This window comes from Chenopodium album, chromosome 17 (genome assembly GCF_948465745.1).
Source record: "Chenopodium album chromosome 17, dcCheAlbu1.1, whole genome shotgun sequence".
NCBI classification, from domain to species: Eukaryota; Viridiplantae; Streptophyta; class Magnoliopsida; order Caryophyllales; family Amaranthaceae; genus Chenopodium; species Chenopodium album.
Genome location: NC_137850.1, coordinates 33,266,565 through 33,290,753, shown reverse-complemented (window position 1 = coordinate 33,290,753; position 24,189 = coordinate 33,266,565). Strand labels below are relative to the sequence as shown.

The following is a 24,189-nucleotide window of genomic DNA, read 5'->3' as shown; positions in this document are numbered from 1 at the left end:
AAATAAAAAGTAGAGAATATTGTATGAAAAAAAAAAGTAAATAATGTTTTTTGGGTATATGTGTATTTTGTATAGGAAAGATAAAAAGTAAGTAATAATTATGTGCTATTTTTATAAACATGCACAATATTTTGGGAAACCCAAAAAAGAATATGGGCATGAGATTATGGAACAGGGGGAGCAAGAAAATTTGTTAAAAAGGTCCTTTTAAGTAGGTCTTTTTGTTATAAAGGTCCTTTTATACTACCTCTATTTCACATTTTTTGCAACTTTAAAGGTTGCTTGGACTTCTAGGCAAAATTTGTTTGTGAGTGTAAGATAGAGAGAGAAAAATAGGAATACGTGTGATGAGGAGAGAGATACAGAGGAATGACAACCTAAAAAGGAAAGAAAACATTAGTTGCAAATAATGTATAGCATCCATTTTTGGCAAAAGTTGCAAAAAATATGAAACGGATGTAGTAAAATAAGTAGCACAAAAGATCCTTTTATTGCACTTAGTTGTGGTGAGTGTCCTTTGACCGGATTTCGGCTATTGGCTTTTGGTCGGAAAAAAAAGTCAATGGCTGAAATCTGGTCAAAGGACCATCGCCTCAATTTAAGTACAATAAAGGACCTTTTGTGTCATCTTTTTTATAAAAGAACTTTTTTTTAAAAAAAAAAAAAAAAAAAAAAAAAAAAAAAAAAAAAAAAAAAAACACTACTACTTATAAGGACCTTTTTAACAAATTTCCAAAAAGTTATGACCGGTTATTAACCTAATTAATAGATTATACGAGATACTTGACATTATATTATTATTGGTTTGACAATTTAATTTAATTTTTTTATTTATTTAATATTTTTAATTTTAAAAACATTATCATTTTTTTTTTTGGTAAAAACCATTCTCCACCCACTAGCCCGGAATTTGTTATATACACTGGGGTGTACCGCACACCCAATAACCCAAGATTAGTTTTTCTCCTCATCATTTGGTGATTAAATGAAAAACAATCATCAAAATATAAATGAGAACAAAATATTAATGAGTGTACGGTGCACCCAGGTGTATTAACAACCTCTCCCACTGGCCACCACTACCACCATTCTCCCTGCCTTCCTGCGCTGGCCGTGCCCAAACCCCCCTCCAACGACGCCGGCGCCGACCCTTTCCCAGCTCCCCTTTTCTCGAAATCCCTCTTCCCCCTAACAAATAACCCTCCTCGAAAACCCTTTCCTCTGCCCACGAAACCCCCTAAACACACATCTTCCACCTTCGAAAACCCTAACGATGGCAGGGATGGTCCGATTAGTATTTTTGCTGGTGGGGGAGATAGTTTTAGGGGGTTTCGTGGAGGAGGGAGGTGGGTTACGGGCAGCAGGGTTGCTAATTCAAGGAAGAGGAAAAGGGGCCACACGCGACAAGGAGGAGGGGGTCAGGGCCGACGTCAAGGAAGGGGGTCAGAGCGTAACCTACACCAGGGAAGGGGAAGGGCAGTGGTGGCTGGTAGGGGAGGTGGGTGGGGGATTGTTTTCACTAAAAAAAAAATTATTTTACTTTTTAACTATAATTATTGTTAAAATTAAGAATTAATCAATATTATATATTAAAGTAATCACCAGAAATATCCCAAAAATACACTTGTCGCATCCACAATAAAAATTTTCCCGCCAAAACATTTATTTTTCTTTTTTTTTTCCTTAAAAATAATAAGATAATTGATTTTTTTAAAAAAATAAAAGAGAATATGCCGCCTAAAAATTAGAACAATAAAAACTACTTAAATAAATAAAATATTTTAAATCTTATACGCAATCTATATACAAATACAAATTTACAGTAATTTTATAAAAATATTTTTTTTCTGTGAATATCCGAGCGTTGCTCAAGCAAAGAACTAGTTAAACTATTAAACAAAAATATTAACAAATAAATAAAATGTTAACCGTATATATCTTGTTTAAATCGAAAACCCTTTAAAGGTTTTATACAAAAATAATTAAATACTTGACTTATTTTGGCGGACCACTCAAAAGTTGTATTATTTTTCACTTTTTTTTCTTGAAGAATGTTGTACAAGTAATTTGATTTACCACAAGTAAGATTTTTTTGTGGCCAATTAACTAGATTGGTAAACAAAAAAGACCTTTTGCAACATTTTGGTAAAAAAATTTACTCCAACGATAATTTGGTAAATAAAGTTAATCCCATGTGACAATTTGGTAAAAAATATTAACTCAGACGACATTTAGACCAAAAATCTATACTTCTATTTTGAAACTGGAAGTTTAAAGGACACTTGTCCTCTATTAAGGATTTTTTTTTCTTTTTTTTTTTTTTTTTTTTTTTTTTGTTTTCAACTAAAGAGTAAATGTAAAAAAAAAAATTTAAATAAAAAAATCTCTTCTTTATCCCAAAGACTTTTAATCGCTTCAATAAACAATGTTCAATTTTCATTTGTATATCTTGGTTCCTCTAAATTTAGTTGAGTATGATTTATGCTTGATCAATTCTAAAATGCAATTTAGTTACCTATTAGTTCCATGATTTGGTTGCATTTGCACTTGGTGTAAGACCACATACACGTACAAGTTTCGATGCATTGTCTGTTTCTAGGCACGAATTTATTCAAGATGCAAGAATTGCATGTGCAATACCTCTTGAACTATCTCCATACAAACTTCATTTATAAGTGTGTTGAACTGCCCATTATATTGAGCCACAAACTTGTACATATTGGCCAGACTCAATGATAGCTCGTTGAGGGTCAACAAAGGACTAACCAAAGATAAGATATAATTATCAAAGAATTTTACAAGAAGGAAAAAGTATAATAAAATTTGAATAAAATAATCACTCATTACTCAACTTACAGTGTTGAAAATTGTAACAAGTTTCATAAGATCATAAGGTTATGCAGATTTTTTTAGATCCCAAGAGTATTGTATTCCATCATAACATTTTTTTATTCACAGCTTTTATATTGATATAAAGTAAGAAGGAAGTTATTAGTCAAATATTAGTATACATTTTGATCAAGTGTATTAAATTGTTGCTAACCACCTCACAATAAACATTCTCCCATCTTTGGTCCATGTCATTGTAAACAATCCAGGCCGAGGAGACTAGTCCCCCAATAGTAAGGTGGGGGAATTTCAGTCTAAATCATGTGACTAGCACTATAATTACAAAATAAAACAAGTAATCAGGGGAGGATAAATATTTACTGAGGCTCATAGGGGTCCTACCCCTATAACTTTTGTAAGAGTTACTAGACGTGCGTGATAAAATATTATGTCAAGGGGCAAATCCAACAACTTTTGTAAGTGAGTTCAAATAAATGAAAATTAAAATTTAACGTAACATAGATAGTTTTACTACTTAATTAAAAAAAATTAATATTTAAATTTAATTCTATTGAGACCTTAAATATGTACACTTGAATCATAACATTACAAATTATTTCACAACTTAAAATTTATTAACTACAAATCTAAAATGGCACGTATTTTTTAAATTATATGATTTTTATACATACATTGTACATATATTGTACATGTATCGTAGTATGTTGTTTGTATCTATTGACCCATATAGGTTTGTGTAAATTAAAATTTTGATCAAACTCGCATATTGTTTCCTTATAGTGATTAATTATTTGATTAGTATATTTTAGGGAAATTCTCAATGGTACTCTCCAATTTTATAAATTCTCAATGGTAAACACTAAAATATCAAATTATCTTTGGTAATCTATAAGTTGTAAAACTAATTCAATGATTACATTAGTTAAGTATTTTAAGAATATCTTAACCATGGTTAAAGTTTTAAAAGGGAGATAAAAGAAAAATGTCTAAAATACCCCTATTGAACAAAAACCCACCACCCTTTCTACCCCTTGTCATCCCTGACCCCTTCCTCGATAAAATCCGACCACCTCATTTTTCGGCCATCCTTTTCTGGCCACCTTCCCCCCCCCCTTTCCACTCCATTTTCCGACCAACCCCCTCACCATGAAACCCCATACCCGAAACCAACAACCCCAAAGGCCCAAACCGCGTCGAAATCGTTCAACTCGACGATTCCACCGGCGAAATCACAGCTACCCTTCTCTATCCTTTGACCAATCTTACCCAACCACCAAAGCCATCTTCATACCCGACAAAGATTGCTCCAAACCTGATTATATTGCTCTTCCTTTGATGGTTTCGATGAAGATCGAACCGACTTCAACGAATCGGGTCGATTTTGCCGCCGCCTTGAATTGATGCGGATTTCGGTTGAAACAAAAAGCTTATAGTGAAAGTCAACAAATAATGCGGATTTTGGTTGAAACAACAGGTGGTTCCTGGGCAGTGATGAAGTTTGGTTCGGTGTGGCTGCGACGCCTGCGCCGAGGGATGCCTGGGTTGGGATGGAAATTGAGGGAATAGGGAATTAGGAAGAAGAGGGAATCGGGGAAGGAGATATGAGGGAATTGGGGAAGGAGAAGGTCGCCGGCGTCAGGGGAAGGGAGGGAGAGGGTCGCCAGCGCTAGAGGAAGGGGGGTGACGATCACCGGCCGCCGCTGGTAGGGGAGGGGGCTAGCAGTGGGTTTGGGTTGGGGTGGCATGGGTTTTTTTTTAATTTTTTTATTTAATTAATAGGGTTATACTAGTCATTATGCCTTTAGTTAAATAGGGTTAGCTTATAATTGCATATTTATATCATTAATGTTTCCATTGAATTAGAAATGATAATTATTGAGTGCCAAAGATAATTTCATAAAACTTTGTTCACCATTGAGAATTTTAATTGTATGAAATAAACTTTTATAAGAGTTAAGTAGGGTCAATTGACTTCATTGCATTAAACTTAACTTCAGTCAGATTATTATTATTATTATTATTATTATTATTATTATTATTATTACTATTATTTTAAGATATCTATAATTTTAATTATAAGTTATTAAAGTTTAAAATTTGGCCCACTATATCTTTTAGTCTAAGACCTGCTAGCGTTTGCATCATTAATATAAAAACTAACTAAACTTGAAGAATCAATGAGCTCAAAGGGAAATTGTCGTGGCGCAAGGTCGTCATTAACGGAGAAAGAGAGAGTTTGAAGTGAACTCAACTCAGAAAAAACACCAGATGGGATTGAAGTGAAACTGTTATTATCAAGAAAAACAGTTTGAAGAAGAGAGATTAATTAGCTAAAGATGGTAAAGGGCCAATAATTTCATTGTTTTGAAGAGAAAGTGTGGTGAGTTAAGAGAGGGTATTAATGAAAGAAGGTAGTGTAGTTTTTAGAGATTGAGAAGCAAGATTAATGGAGGTAACCTTTTTGCTATTGTCATAGTTTACACCCTTCCATTTGCAGAAATCTATGAATGAATCCCATCCAGAAAGAGGAGATGATGCGAAGGATTTCAACAAGTCATCCATGACGGATTTGTCATCTGCAATGGTGGTAGCGAATTGAAGTCGAGTATGAGGAAGAGGAAGAAAAGGTACCATTTGGTGGTTGGAAAGAAAGAGAAATTTTACAACATGTAAAATGGTTGGAAAGAGGAGAGACATTAAACATTTAGATGGAGGGAGAAGAAGACCGGAAAAGTCTTCTTCTCCCAAGTTTCTCCCTCCATCTACATCAGCGTTACACAAAATATTTGAATTCTACAACATTTAAAGTTGTCCTAAAATCATCACTTTGATTTTGCTACCTATCTGAAATTTTATTTTATTACCATAAAAAAAATAAAAAAAATTGCTACCACTTAATGGTTTCCGTTAATGGTTAGCTTGTAAATTTTTTTTTCTCATTTTGCGTGCTGAAAATATATCTCGTTAAGGTTTCATGGGGTTATTTAAGGATCCAAATTGAGCTCGGGATTACAACAACAAATAAGTGCTTGGTTTTGCATGTCATATAATGCATTGATTTGTGTGCAATTATTCTTTTTGCTGTGAAAATCGCTCGAGTAAGATTTTATGGGTTATTTTAGTTCTTATGGGACCAAATTGAGTTTCAAATTGAAAAGAAAACATTTACATTATTTTCTTTTCAATTCTAAACTCAATTGGTCCCATAAGAACTAAAATAACAATTGGTGGTTCGTACACCTGTACCATGCGCTCATGGTACACCTGGATTAAAGCGGAAAGAACATAGTATATAATTATAAAAAACATCATGAATTTATAAAAGAACATAACACTAAAATATAAAGAACACAATATTTTATGAGATCCAGTTTTTGAAAAAGGTAAAAGATAATTATTAATTGAGTTTTACCAATAATATAAAAAATTTCTCTATCTAAAATTATTTTCACACAAATATAATTCAAAATTAATTCAAAATTTAAAATATAAAAACATATTATATAAGTAAAAAGAACATAATTTGTATTATATACCCAAAGAACATGATTAATTTATATAGCTTAAAGAACATTGTTTGTAATACAAAGAACATATAGTTTAGACTCAAAGAACATATTGATCAGACTAAAAAAACATATTTCATTGCAATTATAAAATGATAAAAGAACATTAATCAGAATATGAAGAACATCATTTTCAACCTTAGAAAATAAAACCAAAAAAAAAGAAAAAAAAAATCAAAAATACATTTTCTCTCAACAAGGAATTTGTCAGTTACACCTTTCAATTAAATGATTCATCAAAATAATAAAATCAACTCCGTAATAACATTAAATCAATTCAATATTCAAACTTTATCATGATTTATGTCTCTATAAACTCAATTTCTTTCTTTTAACCAAAAAAATGAAATTTTGTTTATCAAAAGTAATATGGAATGTAAATAATAAATCAATTGCATAAATCAAGAAATACAAAAACAAACCAATCCCTTAACTCAAGGAAAGAATCGTTTTACTATCTATTTCTTTTCTACTCGTGTACTTTGTATTTGTACACAATGTTCTTTCCGCGTTTTTATAACTCTTGTATTTTGATCGGGTGTACCATGAGCATGGTACACCCGGGTGTATGATGAAATTTTCAGATAAAATGACCCTCAAAATCTTACTCGAGCAATTTTTGCGACAAAAAGAATACTTGCACACAAATCGAAACATTTTAGGACATGGAAAACGAAACATTTGCGTTATTTTTTTTGCTAATTTTCGAGCTCAATTTGGATCCTTGGACCGAAATGACTCCCTAAAAACTTAACGCATGCATGGAACATTTTCGGCACGCAAATCAAGAAAAAATAATTTAATGGCTAACCACTAACAGATTCCTAACGGAAAATATTAAGTGGTAGCAAAAAATAATTTTTTGTATTTTTGGTGGTAGTAAAATAAAATAAAATTTTAGATGGGTAATAAAAATCACAGTGGTGCTTTTTAGTGGTAGTGAAAATCAAATTTGCTATAATTTTAATTAGAAGTTATTAAAGTTTAAAACTAAGTCCCATACCTTTTAGTCTAAGATTCGACACTTAGGCACAACGATTTAAGACAACCAAAACTGTATACATATACCCCAAAAGGAAAAAAATACAAGTATCTCAATATGAAATACATATCATGTATCTCAAAGGGGTATATGTGTCATTTTAGCTAGTAAGATGACGTTAAAATTGTAAAATTGTCTAAAATATCATTGTATTCAAGCAAAATCAGAATACCATCAATGGAGGAACGAAAATCAGAACAGCATCAATGGAAGAACAAAGAGCATCAATGGGGGTTGGGTACCATGCTCTTAATTTCTCTATTTTTCTTAGGGTTTTCGTTCGCCGACAAAATGAAGCAAGATTATTAGGAAGGAGGAAAAAAGAGATGAAAATGAAGGGGAATGAAAATGGAGCATAGTGTCTGGTGAAGAAGAGGAGCCAACCTAGAAAAATAGTACATTAAAAAATTTATAAAATATTCATAAAGTTCCTTCTACTTACATATTTGCTATTTTGAGATACTAGGGCTCCCTCCCCCCAGAAGCACCTAGAGATAGATATGAAATACTTTACTACACAAAGGAGTATGTACTAATATAAGACTGAAAAGTGTAAAAATATTGTTAAACTTTCGGTTAAATTTCTTCCCGTCAGAATAAGACAAGTCCGGATGACATATGCAACCAAGATTAGCAGCTGCAAACAAAGATTAAAGGCAGCTTCTCAACTCACTTAAAGAAAGATTAAAATTGCCTAAAATACAGTGATCACTTACCTTTAATTTTACAAGCCCCGCCAAAAAAATATATAATATTAAATAATTATTAAAAAAAAAAGTGATGCATGTAAGAATATACAACAGATGTGTAGGTAACCAGCGCTGAGATTTGGGGGGAATCAGAACAATATCTACAGAGCTCAGAATTAGAAGTAACTAGAGTTTCCTAGCAGTAATTCAAACATGTCATCAGGGGTAAGAAGTGTTGTGCCGCCAACTATAAGCTCGATATTTGGCATATCGGTTTCAGACAGTGCCTCAAAAGCTTCATGTACCTGGTGATATGTAAAGGAAGATGATCAGGTCTCCTGGAATTACTCTACCAACTAAAATGATCTGTCAACACAAGATTGTCAAATAATTTCACTTCAAAATAGCACACTTCTCAAGCAAAACACTCGAAACAAAAGTGAAAAGATTTCAAAGTGGTTCCTATATGGCTCTCAAGGTTTGCATGTATTCATAATTTGGTAAAATCTTGAAAAAAAATTAATTGGAATAACTGTAGAGCATAAAAAGCACCAAAGCAGCATACGTAATTCACAAGCACATTGAAAGCAAGAAAATATACTTGCAGAGGTTGACTGCAGGGAAACACTTAAAGTTGAAGGGAAAATTCTACAGGACTGCCATAAGACCAGTGTTGCTCTATGGTACAGAATGTTGGGCTTCTAAGAAAGAGCATATTAAAAAGATGGAGGTTACGGAAATGCGCATGTTAAGGTGGATGTGTGGAAACACTTTAAGAGATAGAATCAGAAATGAGGTTATTCGCAAGAAAGTAGGTGTGGCGGGCATTGTAGATAAATTAAGGGAAAATCGTCTGCGTTGGTTTGGACATGTAAGACGGAGACCCGAGGGTGCACCGGTGCGAAGAGTGGAAGAGTGGGACCACGGAGGGATTAAACGAGGAAGAGGGAGACCAAAGATGACTTGGTTGGAAGGAGTGAGGAAGGATATGAAGTGCATGGATTTACGTGAGGATGAAGTTTTGGATCGTAAGGGATGGAGGAGAAAGATTTATGTTGATGACTACACGGAATAATCAAATTTGGTTCATGTTAGCCGACCCCACTTTTGGGATTAAGGCTTTGATTGATTGATTGATTGATTGATAGAGGTTGACTGCAGGCAACATGAATGAAATATTTTCAAATCACTGACCTCTTGGCCGTTGGTACCACCTATAACAAAAACAAGGATAATGTTTTGGTCTGCAAGACTAGGTTTTGCCTGCACAGATAACAGTATAAAATGAGTAACATTCAGAATACAAGTTTGTATTCTTTAAGAAACCGTTTCTTCCTCACCTGGCCAAGGCCAAATCTTCCAAAAAGTCTTCCTACAGCTGAAGAATGATGCTCTAATCCAGGTACATCATATTTTCCCAGTGCTCTCAATAATAGCTTATATAGAAGACCTTTATTTTCAAAGGAATCACCTCCAAAACCAACTTCTGAGGTAAAAGAACCTTCTCTTAGTGGTGCATTCCTACTCTTTAAACCAGATAACTTGTAAAAGAACCTGAAAAGGCTATCAACTCTATCACGCAACTCCAGTTTGAGCTGCATGTCATCATATCCTTGTTCTTTATTACTAGCACTATCAGCATCTTCATCACCCCATTCACCCCATCCATCACCATCAAAATCATCAAGGGACAATTCTTCCGTAGCCTTCAATTCCTTTGAACTGACTTTACTCCGATAAGCTTCAAGATCTTCAGCAAGACCCTGTATAAATTTGAGTTCTGACAATTCTGGGTTCTCAATTATTGCATCAACAATGGCTTCCTTCATTAAATGCTCTTCCTGCCATGAGAAAGGGCTAGTAGATCCTGATGAGGGGAAATTTTCACCAGCCAAAATATAGCCAGTTATTGTAAGGAGCAATGCATCCTTGAAAGAAATTAATCCTTGTGAGGACTTTGATTTTCCACCTTGAGGTCTAGTTAAAAAGCTTTTATTAATCAAGTCCCCTATTTGAGAAGCAAGGCTTTGACTTGTGTCTCCAGCAGAAACGTGCAACATTTTCTCAGCACTGATGAAGGCATTCCATTTGTCAGAATGTAAGTCTTCCAGAGCAGCCACTGTAGCAGCAGCCAACTGGATAACCCCTTTATTTTTAAGAAAGGATGAGTCAGTTGTAGCCAGCGCTTTTATCATGGGTTCCAACTCTGACTTTGTGGCAGAACCAGGTCGAGTTTTCACATTCACAGATATATTCTCCTTGCGAAAAGTTTCTTGGAGCCACTTCTTAACAAGTACAGACCCATCCTTCATTCGTCTCCCTAATACAGCTTCTAAATAGGGTGTTCCATGGAAACTTTCTGCAGCCATAAAGGATCCATCTAATAAATGCTCTATGAAGCCTGAGGACTTCTCATCTTGAATTTTGTTGCTTAGGTCAATCAGGTCCTGGATCTTTGAATCAGTGCTGCTGGAATTCCACCCATGAAGGAAAGCTTCAAAATTTTGCAGTAGCTGAAAATTATCAGTTCCATAATCTTTTTTGAAAACATTGTCAAGAGGTATGCGAACATCAAGAGGTGCACGATGTACGCGAGTATTTGGCTTTGCCTGGGCTTGTGAGTTTCTTGCATGTATAGAAGGTGATTTTTCTCTACGAGGTAAAGCAGAATAAACTCTATCAAAAAATGAATCAGTGTGGCTACATGGGGTCAGGAGATCAAGGGTGCGATCAATCAGCAACAAGCCTGCCGATCTTTTACGACGACCTACATCATAAAGGCTCGACATATCTGTCAATAATCTTCCAACAATTTTCGATTGATCCCCGAAAGAAAATATTTCCAATTTTAGATCCATCTACAAATCAAGAGAGGAAAAGAACATTCAGTAGAAAATAATAATTTTAATGGTGTCCAAAACCAAGATTACAACCACCTATACCACCCAACAATCCAACATAGAAAAAAAAATCACTGTTGGTAAAGTCAATTCAATTTTAAGTTCCATGCAGGTAATATAGACTAGGCCCTTGGGCGCCCAATACCACAGAAGCACAGAGAACTCTGAAATTGTTGGTAACTTGCTAACTTGCTTATTGTCTGATACTCATGAGTAAAGCACTTCAAAAATCCACACAAATTTCCTCAATTAAGTTTCACAAACATGCATGATGTACTTCTGTGGTTTTGACTTTCAACAGCTACCAGCCAGCCTAGTATCAAAAAAATATTCCCTTCTCTTCTATCACTAATTCGTATATTTGAAAAAATAAACAACTATGCTGGACTCTCCCCCCACCTCCACCAACCCACACATGTACACAAAAGAGGGGCGGTGAAGACAGACATGTAGGAAGGAAGAGATTGATGTAGAAATGTAGGAAGGAAGATATTAATGATGCAGAAAGTTAATTAAATATGAGAGCAAGACGTGGGAGGATGAAGAAAGAGAAGAAAATGACATAAGGAAAGGGGTGGCTACATTAGGTCCCATACAGCATTATTAGGAGTGCCAAATGAATTGTATTAGACTTCTGCCTAATCACAGGTGTAGTGTACTTCCTCCGTTTTAATAAAATTGATAAACTAGGATATTCAAAGAGAATTATAACACTTCCCTTTTTGGTTACTTTTACAATAGCCCATTTACTTTAGTCATACTTGGCCACTCTTTCACTCTACTAGTCTACCATCCTTTCTATCTTCTATAGAATATACTTTTAGTAACCCACTTGCTTTCTCTCTCCTGTTGCCAAAAATATTGCATGTCTGTTTAAATAGCAAGTTTTGCATTTTAGAGAAATGAAGGAAACATTGAAAAGTGCTTGATTTACCTCTAGTCACTGCATGAACATCCCAATTAACCACAAAAGTGCAAAGGCACTTTGTAATAACATATGGAGAAGTTTGAATATTAATTTAGTTCCTAAAAAATTTAAGTGTATGTTCTCCTCGTAGAGAATTAGATCATAGAAAGAAGACAAAGCAGTGTAAAAAGTATTAAGCTTATGTAGGATATAACTTTGTTACCAACATCAGCAACAGCCAGCAGTTAACATATAAATATATAGTTCCTGAATAATTCTTGCTTAATTCCCTTTTTATTGGTAAATCTGCATTCTAAACATGGACTCCCTCTGTTTCGAAATAATTTCTATTTTAAAACATGGCCCACCTTATTTTAATACTTCTTTCAAAACTATTGCCACTTTTATTAATTTATTATTATTTATCATACGACATTCCACTACTATACACTATTTTATCATTATTTTCTTACAATATTCCACATTTTTCACTTAACTCTGTTACTTTTCCATTTATCATATAACCATCAGATCAAAACAGAAGAAGCATGTCACACCTACTATAGGAAAAACCAAATATTTAACAAATTTACTGTTTTGTGTATGCGTGTTTATGTAATAAAATATGTGTGACTTGAGGAGCTAGAGTAGAGGGTTGAGGGTGGGGGAAGAAGGATAACTCCACTAGAAACTCAGGGCAGAAATATTGAGACATAATATAAATGCAGCAGGACACTAATAGCTTTATTATGACTGTTAATATTATCTATTGTGTCACATATATCAACTCATAGATGTTTAAATATACTTGCAAGACAAATAACAAAATCTAAACCCATTTAACAAATTAAAGTATGTCAATGACAGCTCAACTGGCAGCTAAGTTTAAAAAAAAAAAAAAAAAAAAAAAAAGTGTCTTACCTTAGAAGCCAGATAGTAGAGAAAATGGGCTGTAAGAGTAGCCCCAGGAACATCCTCACCATCAGATGCAACACCGGTACTTAGTGGGGGCAACCCAGGGCTGAGTGAATGCTCATGCGCAGCTGACAAGCTAGCTTGAGCAACTGAACCTCCAGAAGGTAAGACAAAGAAATTTGGTGACAAGGGGCAATATATCATAGGGAAGTGCTGCACAGACACGGCCAACACTTGTTCTCTCTGCTTAAGATTATCTTCATTGACGCTTGACACACTAGGGCTAGTGACAACATGAGAAATGTCTTTATCATCAAGTTGGGCCCAACCTTCCTCCAAAGCCAAGTTTTCCAATAAGTTTTTTTCATCCAACGGTTCTGACTTTGTCTTGTGTTTATTCGAAAGCTCTTCATAATCTTGTATTAACAAAGATTCATATTCTCTAAATGCATCTGGGCCAAGGGGTGAATCTGGATATGCTGAATGAGCTATCTGGAAATGGGAAAAATAAACTAATTTAATCACACAATGTAGAAAAGAAAGAATAGTATTATAAATCAAAGGTGAAGTTCTCTCTCACTTTCAGTTTAGAAACAAGCATTTACTCCAGAATGGCATTTTAGAAGTTAATTAGCTGATTGAACACTAACCTTTTTTCCTTTTTTTTTTTTTTTAGAAAATTGAAACTAACTTAATATATCTGTGGATAAATAAAATGAGTGAAATACTCCCAAAAAATAAATGTGGAACTACAAATTTCCTGTAACAAATCAATGTAAACTAGACCTGGCAATTCTAACCCAGACCCGATGACCCGACCCATGACCCGAAAACAGTGACCCGAAATTGACCCAAAACCCGAATCAACCCGATCCGACCAATACCCGACCCAAAGTGGAATTGACCCGACCTTAACCCGAAACCCGAAATGGCCAGACCCGAGTTGACCTGAGACCCAAAATGACCCGACCCGAAGTGACCCGAGACCCGAAGTTGACCCGATACCCAAAGTGACCCGACCTTTAACTTGAATTAATTGACCCAAATAGACTCGAAACCCAAAGTGACCGGAACCAAAATTGTCTTATACTTTAAATGACCAGAATCTATTTAAATTAAATACTTGACCTGAGCAAACCGAAATAGAAAAAAACCGCAATCAAACTGACTTAATTTTTTTTTTATTAATTTGTAATGTGTAACAGTGTAAGTAATTTACATATTTTGAGCATTACTTTTCTCGATTTCTTCGGCCTTTTATCTCTATAAGTTATTAAAAAATCGTAAAAATATTGAAATTTAACGACTATTCTATGGAGTTTGTCCATAAGATTAAAAAAATTAACTAAAGCTCGAAATAAAAGTCAATTCTCACAAGTCTAGAAAAAAAAAATGGTACAATAATAATGCGTTCACAACATAATGTTCAATACCAAATGAAATTACAAAATAATCTAAAGTCAAATAATTATTGTATTCTATGAAAAAAGTAGCCTTAATAAATATAGTGAGTTTCTCGTCAAAAAATATATAAATATATATAGAGAGTTGAATTTAACCCAATGCATCGACCCGAATATGACCCGACCCGAAGTTGACCCGAAAATTGACCCGACCCGAAGTCGACCGTAAATGTTGACCCGAACCCGACCCAAACCGATTATCAGTTGACCCGAAAGCAACCCGAAATGACCCGACCCGAAATGACTCGACCCATACCCGAATGACACATTTGCCAGGTCTAATGTAAAGCGACAAATTTCACTTACACACAAATCCCAATTTAGTTATGGATGAAAGTTGTTGTATTAATTACTAAAACAAAGAACCATGAAGCCATCCAAAAAGCCCACCAATTTCAAAGATTAATGAAGCCATAAAACAGTGACCAAAAAAAAAAAGTTCCAATGGAGAAAGGAAGGGAAGGAAGCAATGGAAAGAGACTAAGAGAGAGAGAGAGAGAGAGAGAGAACAAAGTATCCAAAGCACAGCAAACAAACCTCTGAGATGGAAGTGAATATGCAACAATGCTGAATACTTGGGTGTGCTCCCAGACAACGTAAGACATAGCGGTGCACATCACTCAAAAGGCATGATGTAATAACAACTACTTTCTTAGCAGAGTCTGTAGTTCCATTCCAATCAGCAACCTAATGCACCAAAAATAAAGTCAACAGGTTCTTTCTTGAATTTAGTTAAATTGGAGCTACATGGTAAACATCATAATATTAATATATGTTCATTATGAAAGCAATAAGAGACATTCATCATCTTTCATAGGTAGGAAAGAAATTAGGACTAATACGCATGCAGAAACCAAAAATAACACATACTGAAGCACCGAAATTCCAAGATTGAATAATGTCAACAAGATATTATCTCTCAGTAATTCATATAAGTTATTCATCATCTTCATAAATAGGAAAGAAACTACTCAAGAACATAAATTCCAAGATTGAATAATGACAACAGGGTATTATCCCTAAGTAATTATAAACTGATTTCTTCCCCATGTCTTTCCTCCTTCACACATCAGGCCATGGATGTTGCACATCTAACAGCAGGGCAGAAGAATTGAAGAAGCAGAATGCCATTATTAGGCAGTTCATCATCCCAGCAACATTAGCAAAAAAACTTCCTGGTCCCAAAAACATCATTACAACATATAAATAAGAAAAGTGGAGATCAGATATTCTTACCATGTCAAGCGGGGACATGTTCTCCAAGCAACAAACAGCACGTGCTCCATATTCCAATAACAAAGAGAATGCACCAATAAATTGGAAACTCTCTGTGCATCCCGCATCTAGGTAAACAACAGCCTCATGAAGGTGTTCTGATATCTACATATATTTCAAGCAAAAACCATTAGAGAACTACTTCGCTAGCTAGCAGTAGAAGGGAATAGTAATATATAATTAAATTAATAAAAACACTGACACTCCATTTCTCCCTGAGAAAAACAGGCCATAATGGCCCTCAATCTGTTTGGATTGCGCCAAAAATAACAATTCATCTCAATCTGTTCAAAATTTGAACATTCCTGTAAGACAAAACCCTAACAAATTCAAGGAATATGGCATAGCAGAGAAAAACAAAACTTTTTACTGTTATAGTATTTTGTTTTTTAACAAAAATTTTAAGCAAAATTGTGGTACCAATAATTTTAAGCAGTGTTATGCAACATGATTGGAAGAAAAGCACATCAAAACATTTATAAGAAAAAAGGTAATGCTCAAGATGGCTCAAACTATCGAGGGATAAAGCTCATGAGTCACACCATGAAACTATGGGAGAGAGTGATAGACTTTAAATTGAGGAAATGTACGAGGATCTCACATAACCAATTTGGGTTTATGCCGAGGCAGTCTACCATGGTAGCTATACATCTGATAAGGCAAATAATATGATAGGCAATGGAAAAGGGTTTGCACATGATTATCATTAACTTGGAGAAGCCTTATAACAAGGCACCAAGAGAAGTGCTTGGGTGGCCATGGTGGGCAATGACTAAGAAGGGTATTCCTCATAAGTATATAGGCCTAGTTAAGGATATGTATCGAGACATCAAAACAAATGTAAGGACTTGTTGTGGAGTAACAAAGGATTTCCTTATCAGTTTTCACTATTAAACTACCAAGGGTCTCCATTAAGTCTTTTTCTCATTTAAGTAGTATTAGATGAATTAACAAGATTTATCCAAGGTATGATCCTTAATGTATGATGTATCCAGATGATATTGTCTTGGTGAATGATACCAAAGTTGGGGTTTATGCTAAATTAGAGCAACGAAGACAAAATCTAGAACCTTGGGGTTCAAACTAAGTCACAACAAGAATGAGTGCATGGAATGTATTTTAGACACTAGGAGGAAGTCTAGCATAGATATAGTAATATAGATGGCAAGGAGGAGCCAATGAGTGAGTATTTAGGGTAGATTTTGTAAGAGAATAGAATATTTGATCTAGATATAACCCATGAGATCAAGTCTAATTGGCTCAACTGGAGAGGGAGGTATCGTGTGTGACCATAGCATAACTTTGAAGTTAAAGGGAAAATATTATCGGGAAGCTATATGGGTCATGTGGGGCATTCAAGTAAAATCATATTAGTAAGATGGGAGTAGCAAATATGGGAGAAAATGAGACGACTATGACGAGATAAAAATGTGGTAATACCTTATTAGGTGGAAAGTTGGAGCAGCAGACATTAAGGATAAAAAAAAAAAAAGGAGAACCAATTGTGTTGCTAAGGGTATGTTAGGTAAAAATTGGAAGACATACCAGTAAAAAAAAATTGAGGGTTGGTATAAGGGGGTCTTGGGTCTTAGAAGAAGCAGGGGAAGACCTTGACTTGGATGGAAGAATTTAAGGAAGACATGAAGAAGTTGGGATTGCACGAGCATATAAAATTTGCACAGAAGGAACGAAAGGAGAGAATCCTCATTGACGAGTACAAGAATTAAAATCCTACTCCATATATCATGATTCATGTAGGCAAACCATCTTGGCTATCAATGCTTCAATCATTTTAACTCCATTCCTTTAAAATAACTCTTGATCATACCCCATTAAGAGCATGCTAAGACTGAGGGCAATATATTAAGGGGTAATAAAAGTCAGACCAAGAAAAATGAATGTAAATAAATAATCATCATCAATCATCTCCAACTTAGTTAGCAACATAGAGAATACAGCTATAATCTCCTTTGCATCGATACTCCACTTCTGCTCAAGTAATTTCTTAAGGCAGAGGCTAGAATCCATCAGCAATGGTGAATATCAACAATTCAATTCCAAAGTTCATAATTTGTTCGAATCAATGCACTTCAAACATAAGGCACACAAAGCAAGAGCACACTCGAGTTCGATCCGACTGAAAATGAACATTTCACTTGTGCAATCACCTCCAAACAAATAATTCAGTTCATCATCAATAGCTGAAACTAAGTTCAAATTTGCAGTAAAAATAAAATCTTCCTATGTTCAAATACCAACTCAAGCCCGGAAACTTAAGTTACCCCAAACAAAGGCATTCTATACACCATTGTATGACTAAGAACAACCTAACATTTGATCAATAAATTCTAGGGCATAGCAAATTCAATACAATCAAAAAGCACAATTAAGTGAAAAACAACCCAAATTTCTAAAAGAGAAAAAAATCAGGATGAAGAAGATTTACCTGTTGTATGGAATCAAGGGATGACTTGATTACATTAACAGTAGACATGATTGATCATCCCAGATTGCGAAATCGAAGGAAAAGTTTGAAATTGAACCTAAAATTGGGGAAAGATAATTTGATATTGAAATTAATTTGATTTTGATTGAAAAAAGAGATGATTAAATCTAGAGAAAGGATTGTAAGTTGAAATTATTAAGGTTAGAAGTAAGAAATGCAAGTGATGACTGCAATTATTAGGGGAAGAGTGAACCGGCAGCGGTGCAACTCCGGCAGGTTAGAGCGGGTATTCAGGGAGATAGTAGGAAATGGATTTTTTTTTTCTTTTTTTGGACAGAATGTTCGTTTAGAGAACTCCAATAGCAAATTAGCTTGCCATGCCGCGTAAGATTTAAAGTAAAAATTCTTAAATGAACCTGGTCCACAATAAATTATTGTGGACCAAGTACCTGTCACGTGCGTAAGAAATAGAATGGCTTAATCGTTTTATCATTTTGGAAATTCAAACAAGGTACAGAATTATTTCATTACCTTTTGCTCTCTCTCTTCACATGAACTTCCAACTTCCAAGCTCCATCTTCTCTCTTCAAAGATCCATTTTCTCTCTCTTCGAAGCTCGCCCATATGAGTTTTTCTCTCTCTACATTTCAAGATCGCTTAGCCTCTTCTTCAATGGTGATAACCAGAGGCGGTGAAACATTTTAGAGGAAGAGCACCTTCGTACTTCGGCAAATCCCGATGATGGACAGAATTGCAGTAAATTTCTTATTTTTGAGTTGATTATTGAACTTTTTAAGCTTATTATGTTGCTGCTCTTCTTGAATTGAAGCTCTTTTGGAGTTTTTGCTTGAATTTTATGTAGTATTAACAATCTAGGGTTTCAATTTGATTAATTCATGTTGATTTATACTTAAATTGAATCTCATTGTTTTATGTTTATACATTAGCTATTTAATTAGGGTTTTTGATTTCGCGTAATTATTGTTGAATGTGAGAATTTGGATGATAACAAGAAGTCAGGAAGGGTCACTGTATGATTTTTTTCAATTTTTTTTGAAATATGGTCAATTATTAGTTGAAGTAGATTAATAGGGTAACTATGATTTAGAAACGGTTACTATATTTTGGAAAGTGGTGTTTAGCTTAATAATAGTCCGGTTGATCATTGTGTGGATAAGAGAATCTCTATATCATTATTGTTAGACCTTGGACGCACATCTGATAAAGAGATTGATGGAGTAAATTCTGATTGTTAGAATCACGTACTAGGCTCAACTAAAGAGGAAGAGTACGTGTAGAGGTGTCTGCAGTCACCACTATAGGTAATTATTTTGCCACCAGTTCTGTTGACACATTCTAATATCAATTAAAATTACTGCTGGAGGATAATAGATGCAACAAGATCACCCAAGCATCATCGTAAAAAAGAAGTGAACATATACCATTTAACTTTAATCTTCACTCTTCGTTTGGATACAACAAATATGTGGGCATAATAAATTGACAAGTGACTATAGTGTTTGTTGGGTTGCTTTAATTTGTTTAATTTTTACCTAGTTTGAGTTTAGTAAGTTGTATTTTCTTTAATGTTTATACTTGTATGAGGTTTGTTAATGTTATATCTTGTTCTTGTGGAAATTAGTGAAAATTGAATTTCAAGTGTAAAGCCTATTAGCTTAATTGGTAGAGCTGTGTGCAAGTGCACAATGATGTAGGTTCGAATCCTACATAGGCTATAAAAAGATAACTAACCATAAATAAAATGGTTACTATGTATATATTAGGGTCACTATATATGTCAATATGGATTCATACAATGTTAATATTGATTTGTGAGATTGATGGAAGATTTGCTCTAAGAGATTGACGGAAGGTAATGAATTGCATAATAATAACGATATTTTTGAGACCTGCATCTACCTACCGGATGAAATTTCCGGGCCACTAAGCTACCTACCGGATGAAATTTTCGGGGCCCTAAGCTACTTACCGGATGAAATTTCTGGGACTCTAAGCTACCTACCACTTGGTGTTACCGATAGTCACGGGAAATACCATTGTCAATTTCCAAGCAACAAGATACGTAGTAGCCAAATGTAAAGAATTACAGTAATTAAATGACATTTTCTTACGAACTAGACCTGTATATAGAAATTAAGGAACCTAATTATGAAACAATAACCACAATTTGTTTATGTAATCGATTAAACAACCAAAAGCGTTTAAGAGATGAAGTCAATGTAGAAGTGGTTTAGAGGATTACATTAGGGGAAGAGTGAAGATTCAGTTATTGAAACAGAGGAATTGATTTAGAAAAGGATATTTTTGTCTTTTTAAATTTACATATTTTTAATTTTTTCTGCATTTAGGTTATTTTATACTGCATTTAGTATTTGTGTTATCATTTTAGCTACTTTTTGCTCCAATGGATAGCTATTAGCTTAGTAGTAGTTGTTGGATAGAAAATACATGGAAAGAGCTTAATTGGTGCAATAAACATTTTATTTTGGCAAGTTTAATTCCCAAGCAAATTAGCTTGTTTGTTTAGCCAAGCTAATTGAGTTTTCTAGCTCTAATGGTCAAGCTAATAGCTAGGGAATTATTGAAATTGCAAGCAAATCCCTAGCTACAATCATTGGAGTTGCTCTTACTACTCTGTTTTTATTTTCCCCTTCACACTCGGATACTTTTGGATTATATTATCCATTAATAAAAAGTTCATACCAGAAATACAAATAAAATCGAAATTAACTATAAATGTTTTCTTTATCAAAGCTACATACGATCGTTGAATATAGCTTAAATTGTGATATATCTGTCACACAAATTGCTGGAATATACAACCTTTTCAGAGTGATGGGTCTAATGATTTGTTGTGGTCGTAAAGATGATTTTTATCTAATTTGATCACACGTATTTGAAAATCTGACAATCATTGTGATCTCAAATAAATCTTTATTAACGAACTGATAATATGGCAAAAAAATGAATACTTTTTTTAGCCTAACACACAAAAAAGCCTAAAGAAAAACAAAAAACTTTAGAGTTCATTTGGTATCGTTGTAATATACGTTTTTTGGTTTTAAAATCATGTGATATACTACCTCTATTTCGCATTACTCGCACCATTTGCCAATACTCGCAATGAATGTTTTTCAATCCTTTTTTTTAGTAAGTTTTTAACTGCGAAATGATGAAATTATTGTTACTTTTTTTAACACATCCTAATTAAAAAACAAATCAAATCTCATTACATTAAACCCAAGATTAACTAATTTCACCCTCATCCCCATTGTTTTTTTCTCTTCTCCTCCAACCCCATTCTCATGGCGGGTTTGTGGGTTTAGAGCGGTGAGTTCAGATCAGTGGTTTCCGATCGTGGGGTTCATCGGTGGTAGGTTGGCGGTTTCATATCGTGGGTGGTTTCAATTCAGTGAGTTCATCGGTGGTTTCAGATCGTGGGTGGTAGGTTCAAATCATGGGGTTCGTCGGTGGTTTCAAATCGTGGGTTGTTTCAGATCAGTGGTTTTAGATCGTGGGGTTCGTCGGTGGTTTCAGATCGTGGGTGGTAGGTTCAAATCGTGGGGTTCGTCGATGGTAGGTTCGGTGCTGCGGCTGGGTGGTGGTGGGCTCGGTGTTTTGTGGTGCTGTGGCGGTTTTGGTGTTGTATTGGGTGGTGGTGGTGGGTGGTTTTGGTGTAGCTGTGTGGTGTTGGTGGGTGGTTTAGGTGCTGCTGTGTAGTGGTGGTGCAGGGGGTGGTTTTGGTGCTACTGGGTGGTGCTATTGGTAGAGGATTATTTAGTTTAATTTTTGTTGAATTTGTTTTAACTTTTTTTTGTTGGATTAATAATTAAGTATATGCCCTTATTTTTTAATAACTATGCTTAAGAACTTTTGCCTAGGAATTTACAAAACTACTCTTTGTTGCGAGTAATGCAAAACGGAGGTAGTATGTCATAAAATAAAACAAAAATTGGTCAAACTTATTAAATCATGATAATTTTAAAAATTAACAATAGATTATTTTTGGTTTTTGTTTTCAATACAAAAAACTTAGAAAACTAAAGACAATTATTGATCTTAAACAAGCCCACTAACAAAACACTACTCCACCATAGGGAGATAACGCGGATATCTACACTATGTGCATAGATTTATGAGCTGTGATGGACCGCTACCCAGTATGGACACGTGTGTCCTATACTAGGGGCAAATTCGTCAAATTGCCATAAAAGAAGAGACATTAACTCATGGTGTTATTGACTGTAAAAAACAATCTATCTTCTCTCTCTAGAATTTACTACTGTAAAAAAACTTTCCTCTTTTCTCTCTCTAAAAATCTCCTCACCGGAAAACTTCATCGAAAACCCTTGTGAAAACCTAGCCTAAATCTTGCTAAAAATTGCCAAAACCTAGCAAAAATCGATTGGAAAACGGCCTCAAAAGTGTCAAATTTAGTCTAGGTTGTCTCATGACAAGGATTGTCGTAAAATTCGAGGTTTTTGTTGAAGAGTCTGTGTTGACTATAATTCGAAGGTGGGCGGTGTAGAAGGTGTTGAGGGTGTTCATTCTCACAACAGTGGAGGCATGTTAGGTAATACAATTTATTTATTTTTATATAAAGGGTTCGTAACAATTTTAAGGTTTATGTTACTAAGGGGTTAACTATAGCAGGTGGTAGAAGGGGTGGAAGGGGTAGTCGTAGGGGTGGAAGAAGAGGTGGGCGTACTTGCGGTGGTGTAGTAAAAAAGGTAAATGTGTTTTCTAGGAATTTTGTGAATTTAAGAAGTCGTATTCAGGAAATTTAGTAATTTTCTTTGTAGGAATGCTTAGCCATGTTCAGTGAAATGTATGTCCATCAAAAATTTGCTTTTGTGATTTGTTCATTTCTTAATTTGATTTGTTAACTTTGAATATTCGAATATGGTAATTGTATATTGTTGGGGACATTTTAAGTTTAGGCTTAGAATGTTGTGGATATACTGGTGTTGATTGGCATAGTGGTTGCCATCCTTCAATTTTTCTAAGTTGGTTATTTCACTTTAACTAAGTCCCTACCATCTGTAGTTGATTTCTTATCCCCTTTTTTGTTGCTATATAATGGTGAGTTCATGAATAAACTTTGTTTCAAATGGTTGCATCTGATTCAGTTATTACTGTAAGTAGTATTGAATTTTGTTTATATAGTATATTGAAAAGATTTTGACTGGTGAATGGTTGCTAATCGAAAGTCTTATATTTTTTTGTACATGATGATTGGTTTGTATTAAAATGGCAGGCTTGTAGTTTGTGTTAAACATACTGACTTTCAAACCTATCAGACTTTTCCATTTGTCAGAAAAATCAACGGCATATTGGAATTTTCTCTCGTGGGCATTTTGGGGAGGGGTGGATCGGATATTGAAAGTTTGATCTCATTAGAGTTGAAGGATTATTCCGAATGGTGGCCCTCATTTTAATGCCTGGTCCTATTCAAGAAGTTTGTGATAGTTTATTTGCTAGGGTTTTCATTTTTAAGTGGTGTGGGCATACTTGATAGTTGTATGTTATTGAGTCATCATACCTTTTTCTAACTTACATGCGTAAGTTGGTGGGGTGGAGTTTTATTTTGCACCCGTGTTGCATTTTGTGAAAGAGTTATGTAATTTGTATATTTTATAAGTGAAACGGTGTTGAGGTAATTGGTTATAATATTGTTTGTGTATTCAATTTGAAGGATGGTGGAAAAGTAAACTCTGAAGTGGAATTTGAATATGCTGGTAGGAAGTAAAAGGTAGTGGTATCACAGTTATCGGTAACATGCACAAATGTAAAAGTTGTTCTCTAATTGTTTGGAGAGCTAATTGCTTTGTTTTTTTCGATGTGTAAGAAATTTGATGAAGCCGTGTATCGGGTGAGTTTTTCATTGTATTGTCCAGGTGTTGTTATTGTATTGCCATTGCAGGTTTTTTTTTTTTTTTTAGAACAATAAACTTAGTGAAGGCAGAAAGATGAAGGAAATTGGTAAATTCATTGAACGTTGCAAGGTGGAGGTCACAAGGGTAAAAAGACTTTAGTGGTGTTAATTCAATTATCAGTTGCATCCATGACATGTGTTTATTGATCTGTGTTTTTTGTTATGTGTAGCTTGAAAATG

At 34.6% G+C, this 24,189-nt stretch overlaps 1 protein-coding gene across 1 annotated transcript; it reads right to left on the bottom strand.

The window, feature by feature from the left end:
• Positions 1 to 8,011: 8,011 nt before the first annotated feature.
• LOC145589585 (sec1 family domain-containing protein MIP3-like) lies at positions 8,012 to 18,402 on the bottom strand. Its single transcript, XM_081646227.1, has 7 exons — positions 18,054 to 18,402; positions 15,569 to 15,712; positions 14,870 to 15,019; positions 12,876 to 13,361; positions 9,488 to 11,005; positions 9,342 to 9,410; positions 8,012 to 8,452 (listed from the first exon to the last, which is right to left on the bottom strand). Exons 1-7 carry the CDS (start codon positions 18,099 to 18,101, stop codon positions 8,324 to 8,326), a joined length of 2,544 nt encoding a protein of 847 aa, XP_081502353.1. The 5' UTR covers positions 18,102 to 18,402; the 3' UTR covers positions 8,012 to 8,323.
• Between the last annotated feature and the right edge of the window lie 5,787 nt (positions 18,403 to 24,189).